Raw genomic sequence first — 25,578 nt, 5'->3', positions numbered from 1 at the left:
ACACTGTACAGATAAAAATAAATCCTACCAGGGATGAACTGAAATATAAGGACAGGCTGAATCTGTGACACAAAGGTTATTGCAATCAAAGTTTATAAAATAAGTATAATTTTGAACTAGTTCCAAATATATTTAAATGATTATTATTTTGTATAAAGAAAGATGACCATGTAGCTGCCTTTCTGTATGTGCAAATTCACACAGTGGCATTAGCTGTATTAAGAAATGAATGTGGGAGTTCCCGTCGTGGCGCAGTGGTTAACGAATCCTGACTAGGAACCATGAGGTTGCGGGTTCAGTCCCTGCCCTTGCTCAGTGGGTTAACAACCCGGCGTTGCCGTGAGCTGTGGTGTAGGTTGCAGACGCAGCTCGGATCCCGAGTTGCTGTGGCTCTGGCATAGGCCGGTGGCTACAGCTCCGATTCAACCCCTAGCCTGGGAACCTCCATATGCCGTGGGAGCGGCCCAAGAAATAGCAACAACAACAACAATAACAACAACAACAAAAGACAAAAAAAAAAAAAGAAATGAATGTGGAAAGGTAGACAGGGGAAATCAATCAGGATAGGCAGCGTCAAGACAGAAGGTTAAGGAGGTGTTAGCTTTAAGCTAAGTTATTGAGTTTTCAAGTGGGGTAGATACTATCCATTTTTGCCTGAAGCAATTAATCCTTGAAATAGGTGCTACTGATATACCCTAGAAGAATTCCATCTGTAGGCTATACATAACAGAGTTTTGGATGGCACTCAGAATACCTGGAAAAATTCCATTCCATACTATATGTACATGCTATGTTTTATATGAAAACTTCTCACTGTAAATGGAAATGCACTCATATATCTCTAAAATAACCGGGTGATTGAGGCAAGAAAAGGGGAGAAGCGTGATTTGAAAAATGATAAGTCTCTTTAAGAAGTTACTATAAAAACCCCCAAAGGAAAACTGGAAAAATCCCCCTACACCCCAAAAGAAGCTGTTACCAGGTTATTGCAAATTTAGGATGCTAATTTTTTTTTTTTTTCCCACTGTACAGCAAGGCGGTCACGTTATCCTTACATGTATACATTACAATTACATTTTTCCCCCAGCCTTTCTTCTGTTGCAACATGAGTATCTATCTAGACAAAGTTCTCAATGCTATTCAGCAGGATCTCCTTGTAAATCTATTCTAAGTTGTGTCTGATAAACCCAAGCTCCCGATCCCTCCTACTCCCTCCCCCTCCCATCAGGCAGCCACAAGTCTCTTCTCCAAGTCCATGATTTTCTTTTCTAAGGAGATGTTCATTTGTGCTGGATATTAGATTAGGATGCTAATTTTAATCCCCAAGGTAACCACTAAGAAAATATCTAAAATACACACACACACACACACACACACACACACACACACAGAAGGGAATCAAAACAGTAAACAAACAAAAAAAATCAAACAAAAAACAAGTTAGTAGTTGAAGAAGATGGACATTAAAAAAAAAGCTATAAGTCACAGCAGCAGCAGCAGCAGAATAGCACAAGTAAGTTCTTCCTTAATCAGTAATTACTGCAAATCTGAACAGATTCAGCTCCCCAATCAAAAGGCAGGGACTGGCAGAATGGATTAAAAAGCATAATCCGACTATATGCTGTCTACAAGAGATTCACTCTAGATAAAAGCATATAAATAGGTTGAAAGTCAAAGGATGGAAAAGAAAAATACTCCATGCAAATAAAACCAAAAGAAAACAGGGATGACTACACTAATTTCAGGCCAGGGAGACTTTAAGTCAAAAACTGTTAAGAGATCAGGACATTATATACTGACAAAAGAGTGAATTCATCAAGAAGATAACAGAGACACCAGACAACAGAGCCTCCAAATATATGAAACAAACATTAATAGAACTAAAAAGAGAAATAGATAGTTCTGCAATAATAGGTAAAGTCTTTAATACCCTACTTTCAATAATGGATAGAATACCTAGACATAATATCAATATGGAAATAAAGGACATAACAATATAAACCAACTGGATCTAATGGACATATATGAAATTCCTCCCCAACAACAGCAGAATACACTTTCTTCTCAAGTGCACATGGAACAGTCTCCAAGATAGACCATATGTTAGGCCACAAAACAAGCCTCAATAAATTTAAGACAACTGAATTGTGCTAAGAACATTCTCTGATAACAATGGAATAAAACTAGAAATCAACAACAGAAAGAAAACAGGGAATTTCACAAATATGTGGAAATTAAACATCATACTCTCAACAACCAATGGATAAAAGAAATATCAAAGGAAATTAGAAAATACTTAAGATATGAATGAAAACAAAAACACAATGTACCAAAACTTATAGAATGCAGTGAAAGCAGTGTTCAGAGGGAAATTTATAGCAGTAAATAAATATCTATACTAAAAAGAGAGATTTTAAATCAGTAACCAATCTTACACCTTCAGGAAACCAAATGAAAGGAGGATCATTACTACTGACCTTACAGAAATAAAAAGGATTATTAGAGAATACTATCGACAAATGTATGCCTATAAATTAAATAACCTAGAAGTAATGGATAAATTCTAGAAGCACACAAAAGTAAATACTGATATCAGGTTTTTTTCCACAGCTTTTTCTGATGATCATATATTTTCAGTTCATCAAATTCTCAAAAAGATTTATACAAGTGAGGACCCCAGCAACTACAGTTCTTTTGAAGTTCTAAATGAAGCAGAAAGGAGAGAAAACAATGATTTCCTCCAGGAAACTTACTGGTAGTGTGGCAGCTGATACTGTCCTGGATTCCTTTTAACCTATGTCTAGGACATCATGACAATCACCATTCTTGCAAACTCAAAACTTCATAAGGTTACTCACATACCATGTTGTACAAAACCTAGCTACAGGCAGTTTTTGACATGGGGGGAAGGTTATCTTTTTCTTTTCAACCCTTATCACCCAATAAATTTGTTCTCTATCAAAACCATAATGCAAATAAATCTAGTGCTTTCGTCTTGATGATGGCAAATGATTTGGTTCATACCACTAGGGATAAGACAGGCTATTCTTGCACTTAATTATTCATAAAAGTAGCCAATATCAAGTGCAACATTATTAGCATTCAATGCAATCATTTAACTTATTGAAAGGAACAGGCATGCTAGCCAAGTACAGATCACTGAAGAGAACACAGCTATCCAATATTCCCTTCTAACATATTCTCCTTCCCAATCAAGAGCTTGAGGAGGAGAAGCCTCAGGCACAACAGATGCAATATTTCCATCTACACTGACATAGAAGCTTAGGATACCATTTCAAATTCTAATTTTATTTGTCATATAAGCATATCTATCTAAATAAGGCAAATAAGGAATAAGACTTTTTCTACTAATATGAAATATGTCTTAACCATTTCTTTGAAAAATACACTTAGAATATGAATCCATAAGAAAAAGCTACCTTTAACACAACAAGGAGAAGACAGAGGAGTCTGTACTTCTTCAATAATTTCTTTTACCTTGTAAGTTGTCATTCGATGCTGAGCAATTGTAGTCAGTTTTTCTAGAAGGCCTCGTAATCGCTCCTGTGTTGCATGGGAGATCAAGTTCACAGCATCAGAGTTAAATTCTGTAATGTCATGCTTTTTACCTGTGGAAGCAGAGAAAATCCATTACGTGTTTTAGTAGTGGCTGATAATTGAAATAATTAGCACAGCAGGTATTCTGTTCCCCCTGGAAGTCATACCCATTATGAATAAAGGTTTGGAGATTATGATTTTCGCGGTAAAGTCACAACTTCAAAGATCTTAGACATTACATTAATAAAACCTAGCCTGAAGCCTCAGAAAATATAGACATTGTTTCACTTAGCCTCTAGAATCATTCTCCTTGCAAGGTCATTTATAGGACAAAGTTAATAAGAACACAAATCAAGTCTAGTGTTCAGGGAGGAAAATGGTAACTGCAGAAATTAGTGCTGTATTCTGTTAATTTTAGTAATTAAAAAAACAGAAAATTACATTTTGCCCTGTTTGACACTGTTAACAATTTATGACATTTGTTTCAATGAATTCAGATTGTGTGTCTCTATAATGTCTTGTCTACACAACACACCTATACTCCTTTTGTCCATTACCAATCATGCTTATTTTACACTAACTTGTGTCCTATAAATTGTCCTAGTAATTAATGTACAAGTTGAAATGGGTTCAAAGCCTCATCATTTTACTCACTAATTTGAATAACTTCTCTCTCACTGTATCTCCTTCCATAAATGAACCAAACCTTTTTTTTTTTTTTTTTTTTTTGCTTCTTAGGAAATTCCCAGGCTAGGGGTCGAATCAGAGCCACAGCTGCCAGCCTACGCCACAGCCACACCAACACCAGATCTGGGACCTACACCACAGCTCATGGCAGTGCCAGATCCTTAATCCACTGAGAGAGGCCAGGGATTAAACCCACATTTTCATGGACACTAGTCAGGTTTGTTATGGTTGAGTCACAACGGGAACTCGAATAAACCAAACTTCTATTCTTCCTTCTGATAATTAGGAAGAAAGTTTCACGAAAACAATCTGGACCACATACCCCAAAGCAGAAACTCATTTATAAATCAAACTTATCAGTATTTAAATAGTAATTCTCCAGCTCAGTGAAACCACCTGTATCATCAGAGACCTAACTCTAAAGATACAGGCAATCAGGTAATCTAATTTAAATGAGATTTTAAAAGTGCTATGGTGGTTGTTTTTAACATGCAGTTTCACAAATGTTAAAAATATTGTTTGACTTTGCACTCTACTTGAAGCATACTCTTACAGACTCATCAAAGAGTGAGTGTTGCAAAAATAAGCTTGAATTAAAAGCCAACAAATCTTAAATGCATTCTTTAACATTATTCCATAATAAATGTTAAGCTTTAGTTCAAAATATGGGCTTCTAGTAAATCAAACAAGAAAAGATATAAAACCATTCAGCTTCTCTTACACCAAACCTTTAAAATGTAGTTCATTACTTTGTAGCAAAACTGAATTCACCACCAATTTATGACTTAAGGAAGGCAAAAACACTGAAAAGTCAAATCTACTTTACTAAACTGTCAGCATAAACAAATAGTGGGGGCCTTCCACAGAAGGAATAATACAATTTCAAAACAATACAATGATTACAATAATAATTAAACATAGGGTATGTAAAGGATGACAGTTCATGCTTAAAGAAAACCAACATTTAAGAATACTTGGTGTTTGGGGAGTAACTTTGAAAATAATTTCATATATATTTATAAAGCAGAAAACTTTTGTTAAAGAAAAACTCATCATTTTAAAACATTAGAAATAAACAAGTGCTAAAAGTTATAAATAATTACAGGGTTTAGTAAACAATCAAATGTTCTAATATCTTCACTAAACTAATAATAAAACATGACAGAATTACAAAGTTATAAAGTCTCACGTTAAAAAAAAAACACTATTTGGGGTTAGCAGATGCAAACTTTTGCATTTAGAGTGGATAAGCAATGAGATCCCGCTGCATACAGGGAACTATAACTCATCGCTTGTTATGGAACATAATGGAGAATAATGTGAGAAAAAGAATGTATATATAAGTGGGTCACTTTACTGTACAGGAGAAATGAACAGAACAGTGCAAATTAATCATAATAAAAAAAAATTTTTTGTCTTTTTCCAGGGCCACACCCAAGGCATATAGAGGTTCCCAGGCTAGGGGTCCAATCGGACCTGTAGCCACTGGTCTACGCCAGAGCCATCGCAATGTGGGATCCGAGCAGTGTCTGAAACCTACACCACAGCTCATGGCATCACTTGATCCTTAACCACTGAGCAAGGCCAGGGATCAAACCCAAAACCTCATGGTTTCTAGTTGGATTCGTTAACCACTGAGCCACAACGGGAACTCCTAATTATAATTAAAAAATTTTCAGTGAAAAAATTAAACTAAATAAACGCTTTACTAAAAAGTCAACATTAACTGATTAAGGGGATCTAGTTGGTGTTTGCAAGCATACGATGTGATTTTTATAGAATGTCTGCATAAATTAATTTAGGTTATTAACAAAAAAGGAGGAGAACTGGAATGTTTACCCCCCTAACATTACTCAAATAAAAAAAAAAAACCAGGGAGTTCCCATTGAGGCGCAGTGGTTAACAAATCCAACTAGGAACCATGAGGTTTTGGGTTTGATCCCTGGCCTTCCTCAGTGGGTTAAGGAACCGTCGATGCTGTGAGCTGTGGTGTAGGTTTCAGACAAGCTTGGATCCGGCGTTGCTGTGGCTCTGGCGTAGGTTGCTGGCTACAGCTCCGACTGTACCCCTAGCCTGGTAACCTCCATATGCCGAGGAAGTGGCCCTAGAAAAGGCAAAAAGACGGGGAAATAAAACAAAAAAAAAAAACAAAAAAAAACCATCCTCCCCAAATTCTTTGGGTAAATTAATTAATTAATTTAGTTCTTGTCTTTTTTTAGGGCCTCAACCGTGGCATATGGAGGTTCCCAGGCTAGGGGTCTAGCTGCCAGCTGCCAGCCTAGGCCACAGCCACAGCAACTCGGGATCCGAGCCACGTTTGCAACCTACACCACAGCTCATGGCAATGCAGGATCATTAACCCACTGAGCGAGGCCAGGGATCGAACCCACAACCTCATGGTTCCTAGTCGGATTCATTTCCACTGCTCCACAACGGGAACTCCATCTTTGGGTTAATTTATAATTCCTGCTATTAAGAAATGGTCTTAGTTCTGACCTATTCTGTTACCATGGAATTTTACTGTAAATGAAAGACATTCCTGGAAATAACTCCATTCACTCCATGGCTTTTGTTTTAAAATTTAGGTAATTTAGAGGCAAGAACTTTTGAGATTTTCCATCATATTAAATGACAACTTTGTGTTTTATCACTAAGAACTGAAAATACAAAGAGTTGTCTCCAGAATTCTCCTTCAAAGCAGAGGCTGGCAAACTAAATCTGGTCTATCTTTATAGCTAAAGTCTGATGGGAATATAGTCTTTCCTATTTGTTCACATGTTGTCTGCAGTTGCTTATGTAATGTAACAGCAGAGGTGAGCAGTTGCTACACAGACTACATGGCCCACAAAGTAACAAATGTTCACTATCTGGTCTTTTGAAGGAAAAAAATAGTCAATCTCTGTCTTAAATAATAATAATAAAAAAAAATGTTCTTTCTTTTTCTTTTTGTCTTTTTAGGACTACACTTAAGACATATGGAAGCTCCCAGGCTAGGGTTCCAATCACAGCTGTAGCTGCTGGCGTCTGCGACCTACATTGCAGCTCATGGCAACAGCGGATCCTTAACCTACTGAGCAAGGCCAGGGATTGAACCACATCATAATGGATACTAGTTGGCTTCGTTACCACTGAGCCACAAGTGGAACTTCAAAAATGCTCTTTCAATACTAAGTTTTCCTTAGAAGGTGGTCAGGGAATTTATGTAGCTAAGTACATATCTAGCTCTACTCTACGAGGGTTCTAAATAATTATATGGCTAAATGGAGTTAAAACCCCAGTAAATTTCTCAACCCATCAAAAAAAGGAATGTGCTTGGACTTGTTCTAAAATTAAGGCACCATCTTCTATACAAAATACAATGCAAAGAAGAAAACAAAAGAGGGAAGGAGAAGGAAGAGGGAGGGATGGAGAGAGGTCAAACAAAACAAAAGCAAACAATAAACAAACATTCACCCTTAGCTCTTCTGAATTCCATCCTTTTACACTACTTGTAATTTCTAGTTTTTCTGAGATAAGAGAAGGATAACATATACTGAACTTAAACTAGAGGTGAAAAGAAGGTGATCATCTGTATAACATATAGTAGGAGGTCAAATATTTCTTTATTGAGTAATTGTGAAGTAAACTTAGGATATGTAATAGTAATGCATTTTGTTGTCCATAAATATACCATGAATGTATCAAAAATCTGAAACCTTCACATTTTTTATTAGGCCTCCAACACAGAATGCAAAGGTCCTTTCTCAAGCATACTACAAATACGGCATGGGCAAAGGAGGAGAGCTAGTTCCCGGGAAGTCCCTATATCAGGGTACACGAAAAGAGATAAAGCACATGCAGCAATCTCTCCAACCTCTTTTTTCAGTTATCACTTTCAGCTTGGTATTAAACAAAAACAAAAAAAAGCTGTCTGAGTATGTTCTCTTCCATTTCCTTTCTCATACTTCAGCCACCTAACAACCACTCCTGGTCAGAGGGAACCCTGATAGTCTAGTTTAGCTCTTTTAAGGTAAGGATGCATTTGAATTTCAGGGTTAAGATGAGGAAAAAGGGACTTACTCTCATTGGCTGTTTCCATATTTCATAAACACAAACTTATAAGATAGATGCCTAGTAGCCAACCAAGAAAGAACAGAACAAAAAGTATACTGTAAGTATATATTCATTTAAAAATATACATACCTATTCTCCCATTGAGATGAATAAAACATTAATTTCTATTATCTTCACCAGAAAACACAGATTATATGATTTAAGTTACATTAACATTTTTAAAAATAAAACACTTTTTTCTATTATATCTATGAAATCTTGATTACTGTCAGAGCCTTTTTCAAGCCTCAGAGTTTGCAGAAAAACCAACCCGGGCTATCTCTTTTGATAATATTCTCAACAGAACAGACAGTCCTATCAGGTCAATAATCATACTTACCAATATCTAAAATTCTCTTTTGTAGAGCTCCAATGAAAAGAAATGGTTCATCTTTACATGACTGCACGAGTGTGCCAACCAATTCAGAGTTTGCTGCTAAGATGCAGGCATTTTCTTCACTGAGATTGACCCCTGCCATGGAAGTCACATCATTGATGTCGTCTTCATCTCTAATAAGAAAAAAGGAAAGCTTTTAGGTAGTAGTGGTGTGTACGAGTGATTTAAGAGAGCAAAGAATTATAGATCTCTCCTTATCACTAAATACATTGTTATTCGAGTCATCCAAGCAAGAGAAGAACTGAAGAATAGCTATCTTTCTCTGTTAGCTTTTAAAATTAACTGGTATCTCTAATGACTAGTACGCACTTAATAACAGAAAGATGAACTGGAAGCAACTTTGTCTCCTAGTACCCATCTCTCCCTCTCTGTTTACTAAATAAGATACACTAAGAGGGATTTGGAAATTATACTAAGTTATCTGCAAACTGCCTGCAATGGAAGACAAATGAAAACAGACCTCTCTGTTTTCATCCAAGATGATTAAAAACCCCTCTGATATCCCCAGTGCACTCCAATGTTTCACTGAGGAGCAGGAAAAATCTCCTGATCCTGAAACGTCCATATCCATGTAAATGCCCTTGAGAAGAAGATTTCCTGAAGAGACTAGCTATTCTCTTATGGTTAAAACTAGCTGTGTTCTGGTTAAGACTTTTGGTGTGTTCCAGTAGCACCAACTGATTCATTATACCAACATCCTCGAGCAAATGACTACGGGCTTATATTTAAAATACAAAATTATACACATATATGTAAAAGACATACATTTAAAAACAAACTATGTTTGAGCTCTCTGCATTGTCAGCAAAATTAAAATTGTTTTAATAATTATCTAAATAATTGCTACATGACTACAATACTAAGATGAGTATATATGTTTAAGGATAGAGAAGACACAAAAGAAACATTAAACACTTCCCTTATGGCATCCTTAACACCATATGTAACAACAAGTATGTTACTGATCGTAACTCATGCACCAAAGCATAACATAATTCACACAAACATGATTATATAAAAAAGACATTGTTTCTATTTATTACATAGGCCAAAACACGTATCACGTGGTTGTGTGTCAACAGATTTGAATTATGAACCTCCTTGTAGTAATGCAGTAGTAAAACATCTCCTGGTGTTTACCTTTAAAAAGCAGCATGTTGGGGTGAGGCGGAAAGAGCCCATACTCACACATGTATCAAAGATTCAAACTAAATGAAAGTGAAGTGCTAGACACAGAAGTTGCAAATGAATTTGAACAGTATATTTAAAAGCCTAATATTAAAAGGTGGGTCCCTGAAATAGGAAAAAGGAAAAATTTTTAATTAGAATCTTAAATAGACCAAATGAAATATGCAATATAAAGAAACCATGTGGAAACAGTTGGACTTCACCTCATCAAACATCACAGAGGTATTGTCAGAGGTACCAGCTGCTGAGAATGGCTCTAGAAATACATGCACCTTTGTAAATAAAATAGTATTCCAGAAATATCTAAACATTTAAAATTTAAACTGTAAGAATGGTAGAAACCATAAACCTAAAGATGGACCAAGATCTGAGTTTTTAAAAAAAAATATTTTAAAGGTCTGAGTAAATAATATCTTCTTAAAAAACAAGTATCGAGAGAATGAAGTCTGTATCAAGCCACAGACTGGGAGAAAACATTTGCAAAAGACATATATGATAAAGGACTGTTGTCCAATATATAAAGAACTCTTAGGGAGTTCCCATCATGGTTCAGCAGAAACGAATCTGACTAGCATCCATGAGGACGCAGGTTCAATCCCTGGCCTCCCTCAGTGGGTTATGGATCTGGCTTTGCCATGATCTGTGGTGTGGATCGCAGACGTGGCTTGGATTCCATGTGGCTGTGGCTGTGGTGTAGATCAGTAGGCACAGCTCCAATTTGACCCTAACCTGGGAACCTCCATATGCCGTGGGTGCGGCCCTAAAAAGACACAAAAAAAGGAACTCTCAAAACTCAACAATAAGAAAACAACAGTTCCCTGGAGGTGCAGTGGGTTAAGGATCCAGTGTTGTCACTGCAGCAGTTTGGGTCACTTACTGTGGTGTGGGCTTGACCCCTGGCCCAGGAACTTCCGCATGCTGTAGGCATGGCCCAAAAAAAGGGGGTGGGGGAACAAAGACCTAATAGACACTTTACCAAAAAAGGGGCACAAATGATAAACAAGCAAATGAAAAGATCCTCCTCATCCTATGTCATCATTGAAATGCAAATTAAAATGAGAAACCACTACACACTTATCAGGATGGCCAAAATCTTAAACATTGACAGCACCAAAAACTGATGAGGTTGTGGAGCAACAGAGACTCTCATTCACTCCTGGTAGGAATGTAAAATGGGCACAGCTACTACTGGCACAGTTTGGCAGTTTATTGCAAAACTAAACATACTCTTACCATATGATGCAGCAATTACACTTCTTGGTATTTACCCAAAGGAGTTGAAAATTTACGTCCACACAAAAACCTGTACGTGGATGTTTACAGCAGATTTACTTCTAATTGTCAAAACTTGGAAACAACCAAGATGTCCTTCAGCAGGTGACTGAATAAAGCTATGGTAAATCCAGACAACGGAATGTCACTGAGTACTAAAAAGAAATGATATCGCAGCCATGAAAAGACATGGAGGAAACTTTATATTACTAAGTGAAGTAAAATAATCCGAAAGGCTTGGTTTCACAATCACATACTGATGACTCCAACTATATGATATTCTAGGAAAGGCAAACTCTGGAGACAATAAAGTGAACAGTGGCCGCCAGGGGTTGGCAGAGAGTGATGAACAGGCAGAATACAGAGGACTTGAAGGGCAGTGAAACATATAATCAAAACCCACAGAATGTGGAGTTCCCGTCATGGCTCAGAGGTAATGGACCCAACTAGTATCCATGAAGATGTGGGTTCAAGCCCTGGTCCTGCTCAGTGGGTTAAGGATTCAGCATTGCCATGAGCTGAGGTGTAAGTTGAAGACACAGCTTGGATCTGGCGCTGCTGTGGCTTTGGTATACATCGGCAACTGCAGCTCCAATTTGACACCTAGCATGGTAACTTCCATACCCTGTGGGTGCAGCCCAGAAAAGAAAACCAAAAACAAATAAAAAAACAATGCACAGAATGAACCATGCATCAAGAGTCAACTATAATGTACACTATGAACTTTTGGTGATAATGATGTGTCAATGCAGCTTCATCAATTGTAACAAATGGACCACTGTGGTGGGGGATGTTAACAATACGGTAGGTTATGCATATGTGGGGTAGGGGGAATTCTCTACCATGTCCAATTAATTTTGCTATGATTCTAAAATTGCTCTACGAAACATATTTTTTTTAAAAAGGCCAAATACATATCAATTAAAAGTCAGTTCAACACAAAACAGAATCCCAACCAGTTACTTAACACCTTTAGGACTCAAATTTTTCTTCCTCTTAAAAATGAATAACTTAGATGAGGTGCTTTCCAAGGTCACTCTCATTCACTTAAAAGAATGAGGCAGCCCTCTTTGGCCTGATACAGAACAACTGCCAAAGTGTACTGTGAAATGGGAAAAAAAATAATAATAACAAAGTACAGACTAGACTGCATCTTGAAAAAAAAAATATATAGACACAAACATTTACATGGGCATAACATATCTCTGGATACATGAGAAATTCTTAAGAGAGAAATGAGAAACTAGGAATAAAAAGAAGACATATACCATATTACACTCCTTTCTACATTCTGAATGCTGTACTATGTTCATGGGTTACCCAATTAAATAATTAGTGATATTTTTGAAAATAATAAACAGAGAAAGAAAACTGAAGATAGAAAATATGATGAAGTTTAGACATAGGACCTCATCCTTTCCTTAAAAAAGAAAATCAGAATTGTTTAAGGTACACAGCACATGGCCTTTACACACATACACACAACATTCACTGTTTACAATCTCAGGGGTGTGCCAGGTATGCAGGCCCAGTAAACTGCACTTTGCTTCCATAGGTGAGTTCCTGCATAGCTCCTGTTGAGATCTCACACACAGACGGGAAAGACCAGTACAGGCCTCCTTACTATCAGTACCACGCACATCACTAGAATGGGACAGAATTCAGCAATGAGGAGACTATCCATAGGACTTTTAGAATATTCTTGTAGCCTCTTCCCCAAAATAAGCAGGGAGCTAACCATCCAGTAAAATTTGTTCTTATTTACTCCCCTCCTCCAATTTTGCCCCAAGCTGAATTCAGCTCCCTCTAGCACAGATGCCAGTTGCTATGGTTACAGAGGGCAGCAGGAGTAGAGGAAGACCCCTACGAGGGATGAGCAAAAGATACCACAATAAACAGCACTTGAACCATTTAAAACTTCCTCTAAGAAAGGAAACAGACTGAAGGAAAGCAAAGACAACACAGTGTTATAGCAGCATTACGGTTAAGCCTAAGATAGGCCAAGGCAGTAATAAAGGCCTTGATGCCAAGGCGCATTTGTGATTCTGGATTGGTTTTAATTTTAAAGGAGAAAAAAGTGAGAATCTCCAAATCACATTTTCAGGTCTTCTAGTCTAATGCAGCATGTCTTTTAACGAAGGTGTTGTGAAAAACAACCTATTCTGTTTTGTTCTAAAAGACATACAAAAAGGAAATTTAATAGTGCCTCAGGAGAAAAAGGCTTCCAACTCAAGATTCTGTATGTGGGGGGGGGGGGGTAATAGGTCACTATTTAAAAATTAAAGAAGTGTTACCCAATTGTCATTAATGCCTTGTAGTTTGGCTTCTGAAACTGATTCTTTAGCTTTTAATAAAGTTAACCACCTCATGTGCTTACTTCCTTAAATCTCTCCTACCCTCTTAAGATCTGTAATAGCACCAGACTAATTCTTCTATTAGTAGAGAAAATCACATTACTTTCCTATATTCAAAAACTTCTCTTGGAGTTCCCGTTGTGGCTCAGCGGAAATGAATCCGACTAGTATCCATGAGGACGCAGGGTTGATCCCTGGCTTCGCTCAGTGGGTTACGGATCCAGTGTTACTGTGAGTGGTGTAGGTCACAGACACAGCTTGGATTCCGCCTTGCTGTGGAGGTGGCAAAGGCTGGCAGCTACAGCTCCAATTTGATCCCCAGCCTGAAAACCTCCATATGCCTCGGGTGCAGCCCTAAAAAGCAAAATACAAAACAAAACAACAACTTTTGCTGATCCCATGAACTCAACCTGATATTCAAGGCCTTCCAGGTAATGACCTTAACTTAGCACTCTCCCTTCCCATTACTTGACAAATAGCACGTCATCAAATAGCTCCTAGTGATTCTGGCCTTCCTCAGCCTATTACCCCTTTCCTGTTCTCTTCTTCAACTCCTCTTGCTTTATTATCTTTCAGCTGTCAATGCCTTGTCTATACGCCACACCTACCTCAAATGCTTACTTTGGAAATGCTGGGGTTTTTTATACTTTTAAAGCATTGGTCCAATTGTGAAAACTCTGAACTTCTAAGAATACATTTTATCTCTGTAATGGTAGGTCTTACTCTGTCTTCTATTCCAATAATCAACATATTTGCCTTATGATTCAACCAGACTAATTTTATTGATCATATTAATCATCTTTATCACCTATCATTCCTAGCAGAGTAGTCATAAATGGTACTTAAATAGTTGAGGTATTTCTATGTGTTCAGAATAGTGGGTAAAAATGAGTGAAACTGCCTTCCTGTGGAATCCTGACTCTGCCCCTTACTATCTATAGGAAATAATGCAAATTAATTAACCTCTCTAGACCTGCATCATCAGTGAAATGGAGACAGTAACACTCCCTACATCTGAGATTGAGGATTGAAGGAATCAATTCATATCATGGAAAAAGGAGTTTCTTTAATATATAAAGAGCTCCTATAAATAACTAAGGAAAAGACCTATAGTTCAAGGGAAAAATGGACAAAGCATATGTATTTTAAGTTAACAAAAAAATTTAACTGATTTCAGATATAACATGTTTTACCCTGCTCATAGGAAAGATATGAAATATAATTTTTTTACCTGTTAGATTGTCAAAGTTCACCAGAACATGTGAACATATGCTATACTAAGCTTTGTTGCTCAGAGCAGACTTTGTTCATCCAACCTCCATGGAGAGTTATTTCACATTATCTGACAACTTAAAATGAATAAACTGCTCTTTCTAGAAATTATATGAAATGATAGTCACTGCAACTACGTTTTCCTAGTACAAAATACTGGAAACAACCTAAATATTTATCATTAAGTAACTTTGTTAAAAAAATATCAAATCACAGTGATTATATACCAATATAGAACAATATCCAAGACTAAGTTGTAAAAACCAAAATATAAAACATTATGTACAGTATACTGCCATCTGTGTTAAAAAGATTGTATCTACAGAGAGACACAAGAAATTGCTAATAGTGATTGCCTCTAAGCTGGGAATCTGGGTAGCAGAGGGAAAATGAAGCAAGAGAGAACTTTATTTTTTCCCCCACTGTATAACCTTTTGTTTCTTTCAAATGTTATATAAAATATATTACCTAGTTAAATAAATAAATAATCTCCTTCAAAATTATGAGTGTTCCTGTCGTGGCACAGCAGAAACGAATCCAACTAGGAACCACGAGGTCGCAGGTTCGATCCCTGGCCTTCCTCAGTGGGTTAAGGATCTGGTGTTGCCATGAGCTGTGGTGTAGGTTGCAGATGTGACTCAGATCCCACGTTGCTATGGCTGTGGTGTAGGCAGGCAGGTGTAGCTCCAATTCAACCCCTAGCCTGGGAACCTCCATATGCCGTGGGTGCACCCCCCAAAAGACAATAAATAAATAAATAAATAAATAAATAAATAAATAAATAAATAAATAAAAATAAAAGTACAAACAAAAAATTTTTTATATCAAGTTCTGGAATTCCCACTATGGCTCAGTGGGTTACCAACACAGCTACTATCTGCAAGGATATGGGTTCAATCCCTGGCCTCGCTCACTGGGTTAGTGATCCAGTGTTGCCACAAGCTGCAGTGCAGCACAGGTCTTGGATGCGGCTTGGATCTGGCATTGCCATGGCTGTGGTGTAGGCTGGGAGCTGCAGCTCTGATTCAACCCTTAGCCTGGGAACCATGCTGCAGATACAGCCTTGAAAAAAAAAAAAAAAAGAACAAGAAGATCAAGTTCTTCCCTTAGATTACTAATCCCTGGTAAAATAAGTTTACCTTCAATATTATTTTTTCACCATCCTTGGGTATAACCTCTCTATGTCACCACAGCCAGTCTATAAACTCACAAAACACTCTCCTTATTCCTCCTTCTATGTGTTTTAAAGTTATTTTTTTCCTTGTGGGAAAATCCCTTTCCCCTTTTTAGCTCAAACATAGCATAGCATATTGCAGTATTTCTCTCAAACTTTAGTGATTTTTAGGAACTACTCAGTATATTTAAAATTTAGGTCTCATAATCAAACATATACCCACACAGCACCCATAGTGGGTGGGCCCAGGATGGAGACCACAAACCTGAAGTTTCTTAACAAATACACTTAGGTGACTGTGATACAAATATTCTATGGCCCACATTTGGAAAAATACTGAGCTGTATAAATTAATGAGAATCAATTCTGGTGTTAAAGAGACCAAGGTTTCTATCCCTATTCTGACAGTTTTTAAAAGGATGACTGAAAAGTTTCTTACCATTCTTTTTTTTTTCCCCCCTTTCCTAGGGCTGCTCCTGTGGCATATGGAGGTTCCCAGGCTAGGGCTCTAATTGAAGCTGTAGCCACTGGCCTATGCCAGAGCCACAGCAGCGCAGATCTGAGCCTCGTCTGCAAGCTACACCACAGCTCACGGCAACACCAGATCCTTAACCCACTGATCGAGGCCAGGGATGGAACCTGCAACCTCATAGTTCCTAGTTGGATCCATTAACCCCTGAGTCACAACAGGAACTCCAAGTTTCTTACCATTCTATTCAGTAATCCCCTTATCTGTAACACAGAGGTGAAAACTATACCTATTATATGATTTTGAATGTAGACTGTATTATATGATTTTGAATGAAAACTGTATAAGAAACTAAAAATGAGTATTATTTATTCATTGAAATATAAAATCATTACATGTTAACAAATAACATTTAAATGAAAACTAACATTACAATTAAAAAATAGAAGAGTAGAACTGTTTTCTATTTTGGCAAATCTCCTTAAAACCCACTGGTCTTCTTCTTCATTGTGAATGGATCTTTTACTGATGCATAACTTTCTAACATCAATGTTATGTTGGTAATCTGGAAAATACTGGTTCACTGAGAAATATAGATCTTTTAAAATTAGACTCATTATACATAATCCAAAATCACATATTAATATCTGTACCAATCTAATCAGAAAGTCTAAATATTGGGAAGTTAAGCTCATGATAGTGGGTATAAGTTTTCTAAAACTTAACCTCTGCTTGAGATGCTCAAACTTTATCATTGGCAAAAAATACTGTCAGTTGTTTTCCCTTAAGTAACAAGCAAACTTTTTTCATTTTCATGAAAATATCAAATTTCCAGTCTAAATAACCCTAATTTGTCATTTTTCTTTGTTCTTTCAAGTAAAAATGGTGCTCCATGAATAAAGTGGTTAGTTCAGCCCACAACTGAAACACATTGTGATAATCTCTGTGGGAAAAGAATCTGAAAGAGAATGGATGTGTGTACATGTATAACTGAATCACTTTGTTGTACAGCAGAAATGATTATGACACTGTAAATCAAGTATATTTCAATAAAACTTTAAAAAATGAAAATGTCACAACACTCTGACATGCAGCAGCAGAACACTGCACAAATTTCCCATTTTGTCATAAAGAATAGTAAAAAAAAGTGTAGACTCAAGGGTTAAGATTTATAAGTAATAATGTGTACTGCTTCATTAAAAAACAAACAAATAGCTTTTTAAAATTTATTTTGAGTATGTCAGGGTAAAGAATAAATGGCTACTAGTATGATTTCATCCCCCTGCTTTGATCAATGTTAAGGTGCCAGCAACTTGACCACCGTGGTTCTGAACAATCAATACAAATAATACACTGAAAAAAGGGCAACTAACATCATTATTATTTTTATTGTGAAAACTATCTTGACCTTGCAAACCCTCTGAAGGAGTTTCAATTTCAAAACTACTTTCTAGTTCCCGTTGTGGCACAGCGGAAATGCATCCAACTAGGAACTGTGAGGCTGTGGGTTTGATCCTTGACCTCACCCGGTGGATTAAGGATCCAGCGTTGTTGTGAGCTGTGGTGTAGGTCACAGACGAGGCTCCGATCCTGTGTTTCTGTGGCTGTGGTGTAGGCCAGCAGCTGCAGCTCCAATTTGACCCCTAGCTTGGGAACCTCCATATGCTGTGGATGCAGCCCTAAAAAGCAAAAGCAAAAAAAAAACAACTACTTTCTGTTGACCCTATGCTGAGGCCTGCTGGGTTGTATGTACAGTCCTAAACCTATAGTGAACACCAGAAATACTATGAGGATCTTAAAAATACAGTTTTCTGCCCAGGTCCAATCTCCAGAGATTTCATTTTGGATGAGCCCACAATCAAGAATTTTATCAAATTTCCTGTGTAATCCTAAAATTACTGATCTATACTATACTAGCAAATATTTATTTAGAAATTGTTTCAAAAGTATGACCATCCCTTTACTGCATTTATATATTCTCAACTGAATTGTTAATTCAGTGAATAAAATTTTATTATAATCATACCACAGCATTATCACTGTCTCTTGGCTTTGATCCTTCCTGAGGATGCCCATGACATAAATAAGATACATGGCATCTCCTACCATCATAACTTCAACCTTTGCCTCATGGTGTATTTACGTCTAATGTCCTTCCTTTCTAGTTCACCTTGCATGTAAGCACAAACATAATTCATAATATTTCCTAAATAGCATTTTACCATGAGAAAATCCAGCTAAAAACTATGAAAGACTCGAGAGTTCCTGTGTGGCCCCAGTGGGTTAAATACTGGTGTTGTCACTTCAGTGGCTCAGGTTCAATCTCTGGCCTGGCCTGGGAACTTCTGCATGCCCTGGGTATGGCAAAAACAAACAAACAAACAAAAAAAACAAAAACAAAAAAACTATGAAAGACTTCACAATCTCATCTCTAAGTCTTCATTCATGTAATGTCCCTGTGAAGATTATTTAAGAACCTAATTTCAAGGGAATTCCCATTGTGGCTCAGCAGGCTAAGAACATGACTAGCAAACATGAGGATGCAGGTTTGATCCCTGGCCTCGCTCAGTGGGTTAAGGATCTAGCGTTGCTGCAAGCTGTGGTGTAGGTCAAAGATGCAGCTCAGATCTGGTGTTGCTATGGCTATGGTATGCAGCTGCAGCTCTGACTGGACCCCTAGCCTGGGAATTTCCATATGCCGTGGGTGTGACTCTAAAACACAAACAAACAAAACAACACAAAAGACCTAATTTCTTGGAAGATTTAGTATAAGGCAGCTCCTCCAAGAAGACTTTTTTTGTTGAATTTTAACCCTAGATTTAGGGTTAATCTCTGGGTACAAACACACCTCTTCCCTGTCTCCTGTCTTTCTAAGTTTTAGTTACCAGAGACTGTTGTCTAATGGCTTATTTGTAATGATTAACCATCTACATTAATATTATATAACTAGTATATGTGACTAATACATCTGTACATATAAGGACTCTCAATAAATATATGACTAAACAATTAATTACATATGAAGCAAGACAGAGTACATGTTTAACCTACACTGAAGAATGTAATTCCTGTAAGATTAAAAAAATGGGACATTAAAGTTGGTGGAGTAATACTATCTGTGCAAAGAGTGTGTAACCTTGTCCTATATTATGTTCCTTAGAATATATTTTAAAACAAATTTTTAAAAAGACCTAAACCTCTGTTAAAATACCTTCACTAAGTTTTACATATATACATATATGGGTATACATATATATAATTCATCCATGAATAGTCTATTATTTCTCTCTAAAATATGAAGACAAAAAAAAAAGACTTTAGCCACAAGGCATTATCATCACCTCAAAAAATCAATAATAATTCTTACTATCATCAAATAGCCAATCAGTTTAAATAGGGTTAACTATACAAACATGCATAGGTACTATAATAGTTATCACTTCTGATTCTAAAATATGAATTTCTGGCACCCTCTAGTGTTTAAACACTATATAGCTTCCTTTATTCATCCAGGGGTACTCATAAGCACAACAGAAAATATAATTTGCTCAGGGAAAAAGTCACAAACAATTTTTCTCCAGTTAAACAGTTAATTTTGAAAATACAGGCAGATATCATTCCACATTATTAAACCTCATCCAGTTAAGTTAAGGCAAGACCTAATGCCATACACTATTACCTTTTAATGAACAAGAGTCAATAGCAAGGATCTATTTTAAGCTTGATTTTAATGATAATCAAAGTGATATTAAGTATCCAAGAAAGCAAACTTAAATTTTAAAAAGGGCATCACTATAAAAAGATGTGCACAAAACCATATATGACCCAAATTACTAGAAAGTATTATACAAAAATAAGAGGTATATCTTAGTTCAAAAATAAAATATATCTTTTTTTTTTTTTTTTGGCTATTGTCTTTTTAGAGCTGCACACAAGGCATATGGAGGTTCCCAGAATAGGGATCTAATCAGAGCCACGGCAATGTCATATCAGAGCCGCATCTGTGGCCTACACCACAGCTCATGGCAACGGTGGATCCTTAACCCACTGAGCAAGGTCAGCAATCCAACCTGCAACCTCATGGTTCCTAGTCAGATTCATTTTTGCTGCACGACGATGGGAACTCCAAAAATAAAATATATCTTAAATATAGCTAAGATTATAGATACTCTTGTTCTCTTTTTCAAAATTTATTACTTGAGCAAATATCTGAATGCTTATTATGAATCAGGCATTGTTCTAAATGTAAGGTATACAAATGTCATTGTAAACTCTAAAAGAGCCTTAAAAAGGAGTGGGGAACATAAGGAAGGGTAAATAAATAAATGAACAGGATAACTTTAGGGAAGTGCTTCAAGACAACGGATGTGACAGAAAAGGCTACTTTACATGGTTGACCAAGCAAAGACTCTCTAAGCAGATACCTGTAATGTTCTGCCTACTTTCAGTTTTCCTGAATGTGAGAGATGAGGGAGAATCTTCTATCTTGCTTATGCTACTATTTTTTCTTTTTTCTGTTAACTACAACCTCACTGAACTCTAAACAAATATAACTATGGTTTGAGGTAATCTCAATACAAAATTTTCATAGCAGTGCCTGCTGACTCTAAAGTCCATGCACAAAAGAAAAATAACAAGTCAAGACCCTCTTGATTAAAAAAAGAGAAAGGAGGAGTTCCTTCGTGGCTCAGCGGTTTACAAACCTGACTAGGATCCATGAGGATGCAGGTTCGATCCCTGGCCTCACTCAATGGGTTAAGGATCCGGTGCTGCTGTGAGCTGTGATGTAGGTCACAGACGCGGCTCACATCTTGATGTTGCTGTGGCCATGGCATAGACCAGCAGCTGTAGCTTCGATTTGACCCCTAGGCCTGGGAACTTCCATATGCTGTAGGTGCGACCCTAAAAAGAAAAAAAAAGAGAGAGTTAAAAAAAGAAAGGATTTATCCAGCTATAAAAACAAATAATGAAAGTATGGTAATTGAAAATGCAAAAATATTAGTACAAAAATAAAACAAAAAAAATATAGCACTAAAGTAAATATATCCTTGAATAACTGAGAATTTACTAAAAGGTAAAAAGTAGCATCTCAAATCAGGAAAGTAATGAATCTTTAACTATTGTTGAGATAAGCAATCCAATCGGGAAAAAGTTAATTTCAGCTTCGGACATTTACAAAGATAGAATCAAGAATGACAAGATTCTGTAGAAGTCTATGTGCATATGTGAGGTGTGTATTGATACAGGAGCACATCATTATGAGCTGAGGACCAGAAAAGACTTCTTAGACTAATACAAAATTAAAAAGCCATAAAGGACGAAACTGATAAAGTTAACATTATGATCTAAAAATCTTCAAATAACAAAAGACACTAAAAATGAAATTACAAGTTAAAAGATCAGGAGAAAAATATTTACAACACACAACAAAGAACTGTTCTCCAATAGAGAAGTCTAGAAAGCAATAAGCATTCAATAGATAAATAAGCAAAATTAATATGCTAGAACTACCCAGAGAAAATATTAATGGTAACACTTTTGCTTCAGGCATTAAATGGACTAGCTTTACCGATGAGGAACTATGTGACATTCTAATTCAGACCAACTTAAGACATTTTCATTCCAGTGTTGGGTACACAGAAGTTGTCAAAAAAGTGTCAGTAAAAATAAGCAATGAGCATACTCCAAAGGCAGAATTGCCTCAGAAGCAAATGCCTGTGGCTAGCATTAGTTTTCAGGCCTTTGTTAAAGTGGGAACACTCTGTAGGAGATGCTAGATCAAGTCAAGTTCTCTGGAACAGATGCTAATGTGATCCTAACTCAATAGTCACTTCTGGTTCCTACAAGAAATAGTCACAAATCTTCTCTGGAATAAAGCAAACTCAATCTTGGCTGTCAGCTTTAATCTGATTTACCCATCTACTGGAGTTTTAAATTCCACAATTGTATTTTTCACTTCTAAATGTCCTATTTGGTTTATTAAATCATATCTTTGCATTCATTTTTAATAGAAAATTGTTACTTGCTCATTTCTGTGATTCTAACTTTTATTTTTAACTGTTTATAAAGGTTTTTAATACTGGATAATTGACCATCCAATGTTTGAAGTCATTAGCATTCCAACTGTGTTGCTACTTCCCTTGGGGTGACTTTTCCTCATAGGTTTCACCTTTAAAGGTGAACCTGTGCAAAAACAACCCAACTGGAAAATGCGCAGAAGACTTAAATAGATATTTTTCTCCAGAATACATATGGATGGCCTAAGTAGGCACATGAAAAAATGTTCAAATCACTAATTAGTAGAGAAATGCAAATGAAAACTACAATGATACTCTACCTCACACTGGTAAGAATGGCCACCAATAATAAATCTACAATAACAAAAGCAGGAGAGAGTGTAGAGAAAAGGGAACCATCCTACACTATTGGTGGGATCGTAAATTGGTTACAACCACTATGGAAAACACTATAGAGGTTCTTCAGAAAACTAAATATAGAACTACCATATGATCCAGCAATCCCACTCCTGGCTATATATCCAAACAAAACATTCATTCAAAAAGATACATGCACCCCTATGTTCACTGCAGCACTATTCACAATAATCAAGATATGAAAACAACCTAAATGTCCATCAATAGATGAATGGATTAAGAAGTGGTACATATATACAACGGAATACTACTCAGCCATAAAAAAGAAAAAAATAATGCCATTTGCAGCAACATGGAGGCAACTAGAAAATATACTAAGTGAAGTAAGTCAAAGAGAGAAAGACAAATGCCATATGATATCACTTACATGAGGAATCTAAAATATGGCACAAATAAACCTATCTGCAAAACAGAAACAGATTCACAGACATAGAGAACAGACTTGTTGCCTAGGGGGATGGGGAATGGGGGATGGAGTGGGATGGATTGGGAGTTTGGGGTTATTAGATGCAAACTATTACATTCAGAATGGATAAACATTAAGATCTTACTATATAGCACAAGGAACTATATCCAGTCTCCTGGGATATACCATGATGGAAAACAATATATAAAAAAGAATGCATATATGTATGACTGAGTCACTTTGCTGTACAGCAGAAAGGGGCACAACATTGTAAATTAACTGACTTTAATTTAAAAAAGGTGAACGTATGCATACATACCAGAAAAGAATGAAATGACATTATTAAAGTGCTGAAAGAAAAAAAAAGCCAACCTATAATTCTGATCTCGTTCCTGACATCACTGTCTACATAAATAACATAAAATAATCTAAAAACTGTCAGAAATAAGAACTTAACAGGGGGTTGGAATATGATTTTTTTTAAAGCAATCTACATTTCTATATACTAGGAGCAGAAAAGGCAATTACCAAAAATGTTATTTAGAATAGCAAAAAAAAAAAAAAAAGCCTAGGAGTAAACACAAGAAACAAATGGTATGCAATCTGTATAGATAAAATTACATCACACTTTATTGAAAGATGCTAAGGAAGGCGTGCATAAATAAAGACATAAATCATGTTTATAGCTAGAAGCCTCAAAATTATAAAGAAATTAACTGAAGAACAACGGACCTATGGACTCAAGGCCATGCCAGTTCCAATTCTGGCAAAGATTTTTTTGTGGGGGGGCCTTGGAATTTAAACTGATGCCTAAATTTAAATGGAATAGCAAAATCCTAAGAACAGTGATATTAATCAAGAAAAGCAGTGAAGGAGTTCTCAATGTGCCTCAGTGGTAACGAACCTAATATCCGTGAGGACACAGGTTCTATCCCTGCCCTCTCTCAGTGGGTTAAGGATCTGGTACTGCTGTGAGCTGTGGTGTAGGTCACAGATGGGGCTTGGATCTGGTGTTGCTGTGGCTGTGCTGCAGCTCAGATTGGACCCCTAGCCTGGGAACTTCCATATGCGTAGGTGCAACCCTAAAAAGCAGAAAGAAAGAAAGAAAGAAAGATAGAAAAGCAGGCAAAGTGGGTATGAAAGTGGAGGAAGGAAGATATAAAAGTAGAAATAGAAGGGGATATAAAAAAGAAAGAGAAGTAGGTAGGGAACATGCCTTCACAGATGTAAAATTTATTTTGAAGTTATAGTAAAATGAGTAGTATGCTATTAGAAATATGCAAATTAACCAATGAGATAAAACAGAGATTTAAAAATATATATTAAATGAAAAAAAAAAAAAAAGATTATGGAGACCCCCCCCCACAGCACAGCAGAAATGAATCCAACTAGTAAACATGAGGTTGCAGGTTCAATCCCTGGCCTCGCTCAGTGGGTTAAGGATCCGGCATTGCTATGAGCTGTGGTGCAGGTTGCAGATGTGGCTCGGATCTGACATTGCTGTGGCTGTGGTGTAGGCCAGCAGTTGTAGCTCCAATTAGACCCCTAGCCTGGGACCCTCCATATGCCACAGGTATGGCCCTAAAAAGAAAAGAAAAAAAAAAGAAAAGATTAAATGAAAAAATAGGTAAGCCTAGAAAAGACCATGCCTACACAGGTACTGCACTTCACTTTACTGTGCTTCACAGATAGTAAGTTTTTTAGAAACTGAAGGTTTGTGGCAACAAAACTATGGGCACCATTTTTCCAACAGCATTTGCTCATTTTTTGACTCTAACATTTTGATAATTCTCACAACATTTCAAACTTTTTCATTATTATTATACTTGTAATGGTGGTCAGTGATCTTTGATGTTACTACAGTAATTGTTTTGGGTCACCACAAACAACACCCATGAGACTGCCAACTTAATGAATAAATATTGTGTGTGTTCTGACTGCTCTGCCAACCAGCTGTTCCCCTCTTCCTCTCCTCAGGCCTCCCTACTCCCTGAGGCACAATAATACTGAAATTAGGCCAAGTAGTAACCCTACAATGCCTTCTAAGCGTTCAAGTGAAAGGAAGAGTCACTATCTCTCATTTTAAATCAAAAGCTAGAAATGATAAGACCAATGAGGAAGGCCCGCCGAAAGCCAAGAGGCAGAAAGCTAGGCCACCTGTGCCAGGTAGTCAAGTTGTAAACACAAAAAGAAACATTCTTGAAGGAAATTAAAAGTACCATTCCAGTGAACACACAAATGGTAAGAAAGTGAAACAGCCATACTGCCAATGTGA

The 25,578-nt window shown here is 36.8% G+C and overlaps 1 protein-coding gene across 1 annotated transcript in view; it reads right to left on the bottom strand.

Moving 5' to 3' along the window:
- The window catches only part of TAF4B (TATA-box binding protein associated factor 4b), a 113,587-nt gene that overhangs the window by 42,802 nt on the left and 45,207 nt on the right, over nt 1–25,578 (bottom strand). Inside the window, exons 10-11 of the mRNA XM_047794010.1 lie at nt 8,678–8,847; nt 3,499–3,629 (exon numbers count right to left, since the gene is read on the bottom strand). Coding sequence (XP_047649966.1) covers nt 3,499–3,629; nt 8,678–8,847 — 301 coding nt within the window. The remainder of the gene's footprint in view (nt 1–3,498; nt 3,630–8,677; nt 8,848–25,578) is intronic.

The sequence above is a fragment of the Phacochoerus africanus genome, chromosome 8 (genome assembly GCF_016906955.1).
Source record: "Phacochoerus africanus isolate WHEZ1 chromosome 8, ROS_Pafr_v1, whole genome shotgun sequence".
In the NCBI taxonomy this organism is placed as follows: Eukaryota; Metazoa; Chordata; class Mammalia; order Artiodactyla; family Suidae; genus Phacochoerus; species Phacochoerus africanus.
Note: the sequence above shows the minus strand (reverse complement) of the source record. Positions and strands in the feature narration are given on the sequence as shown.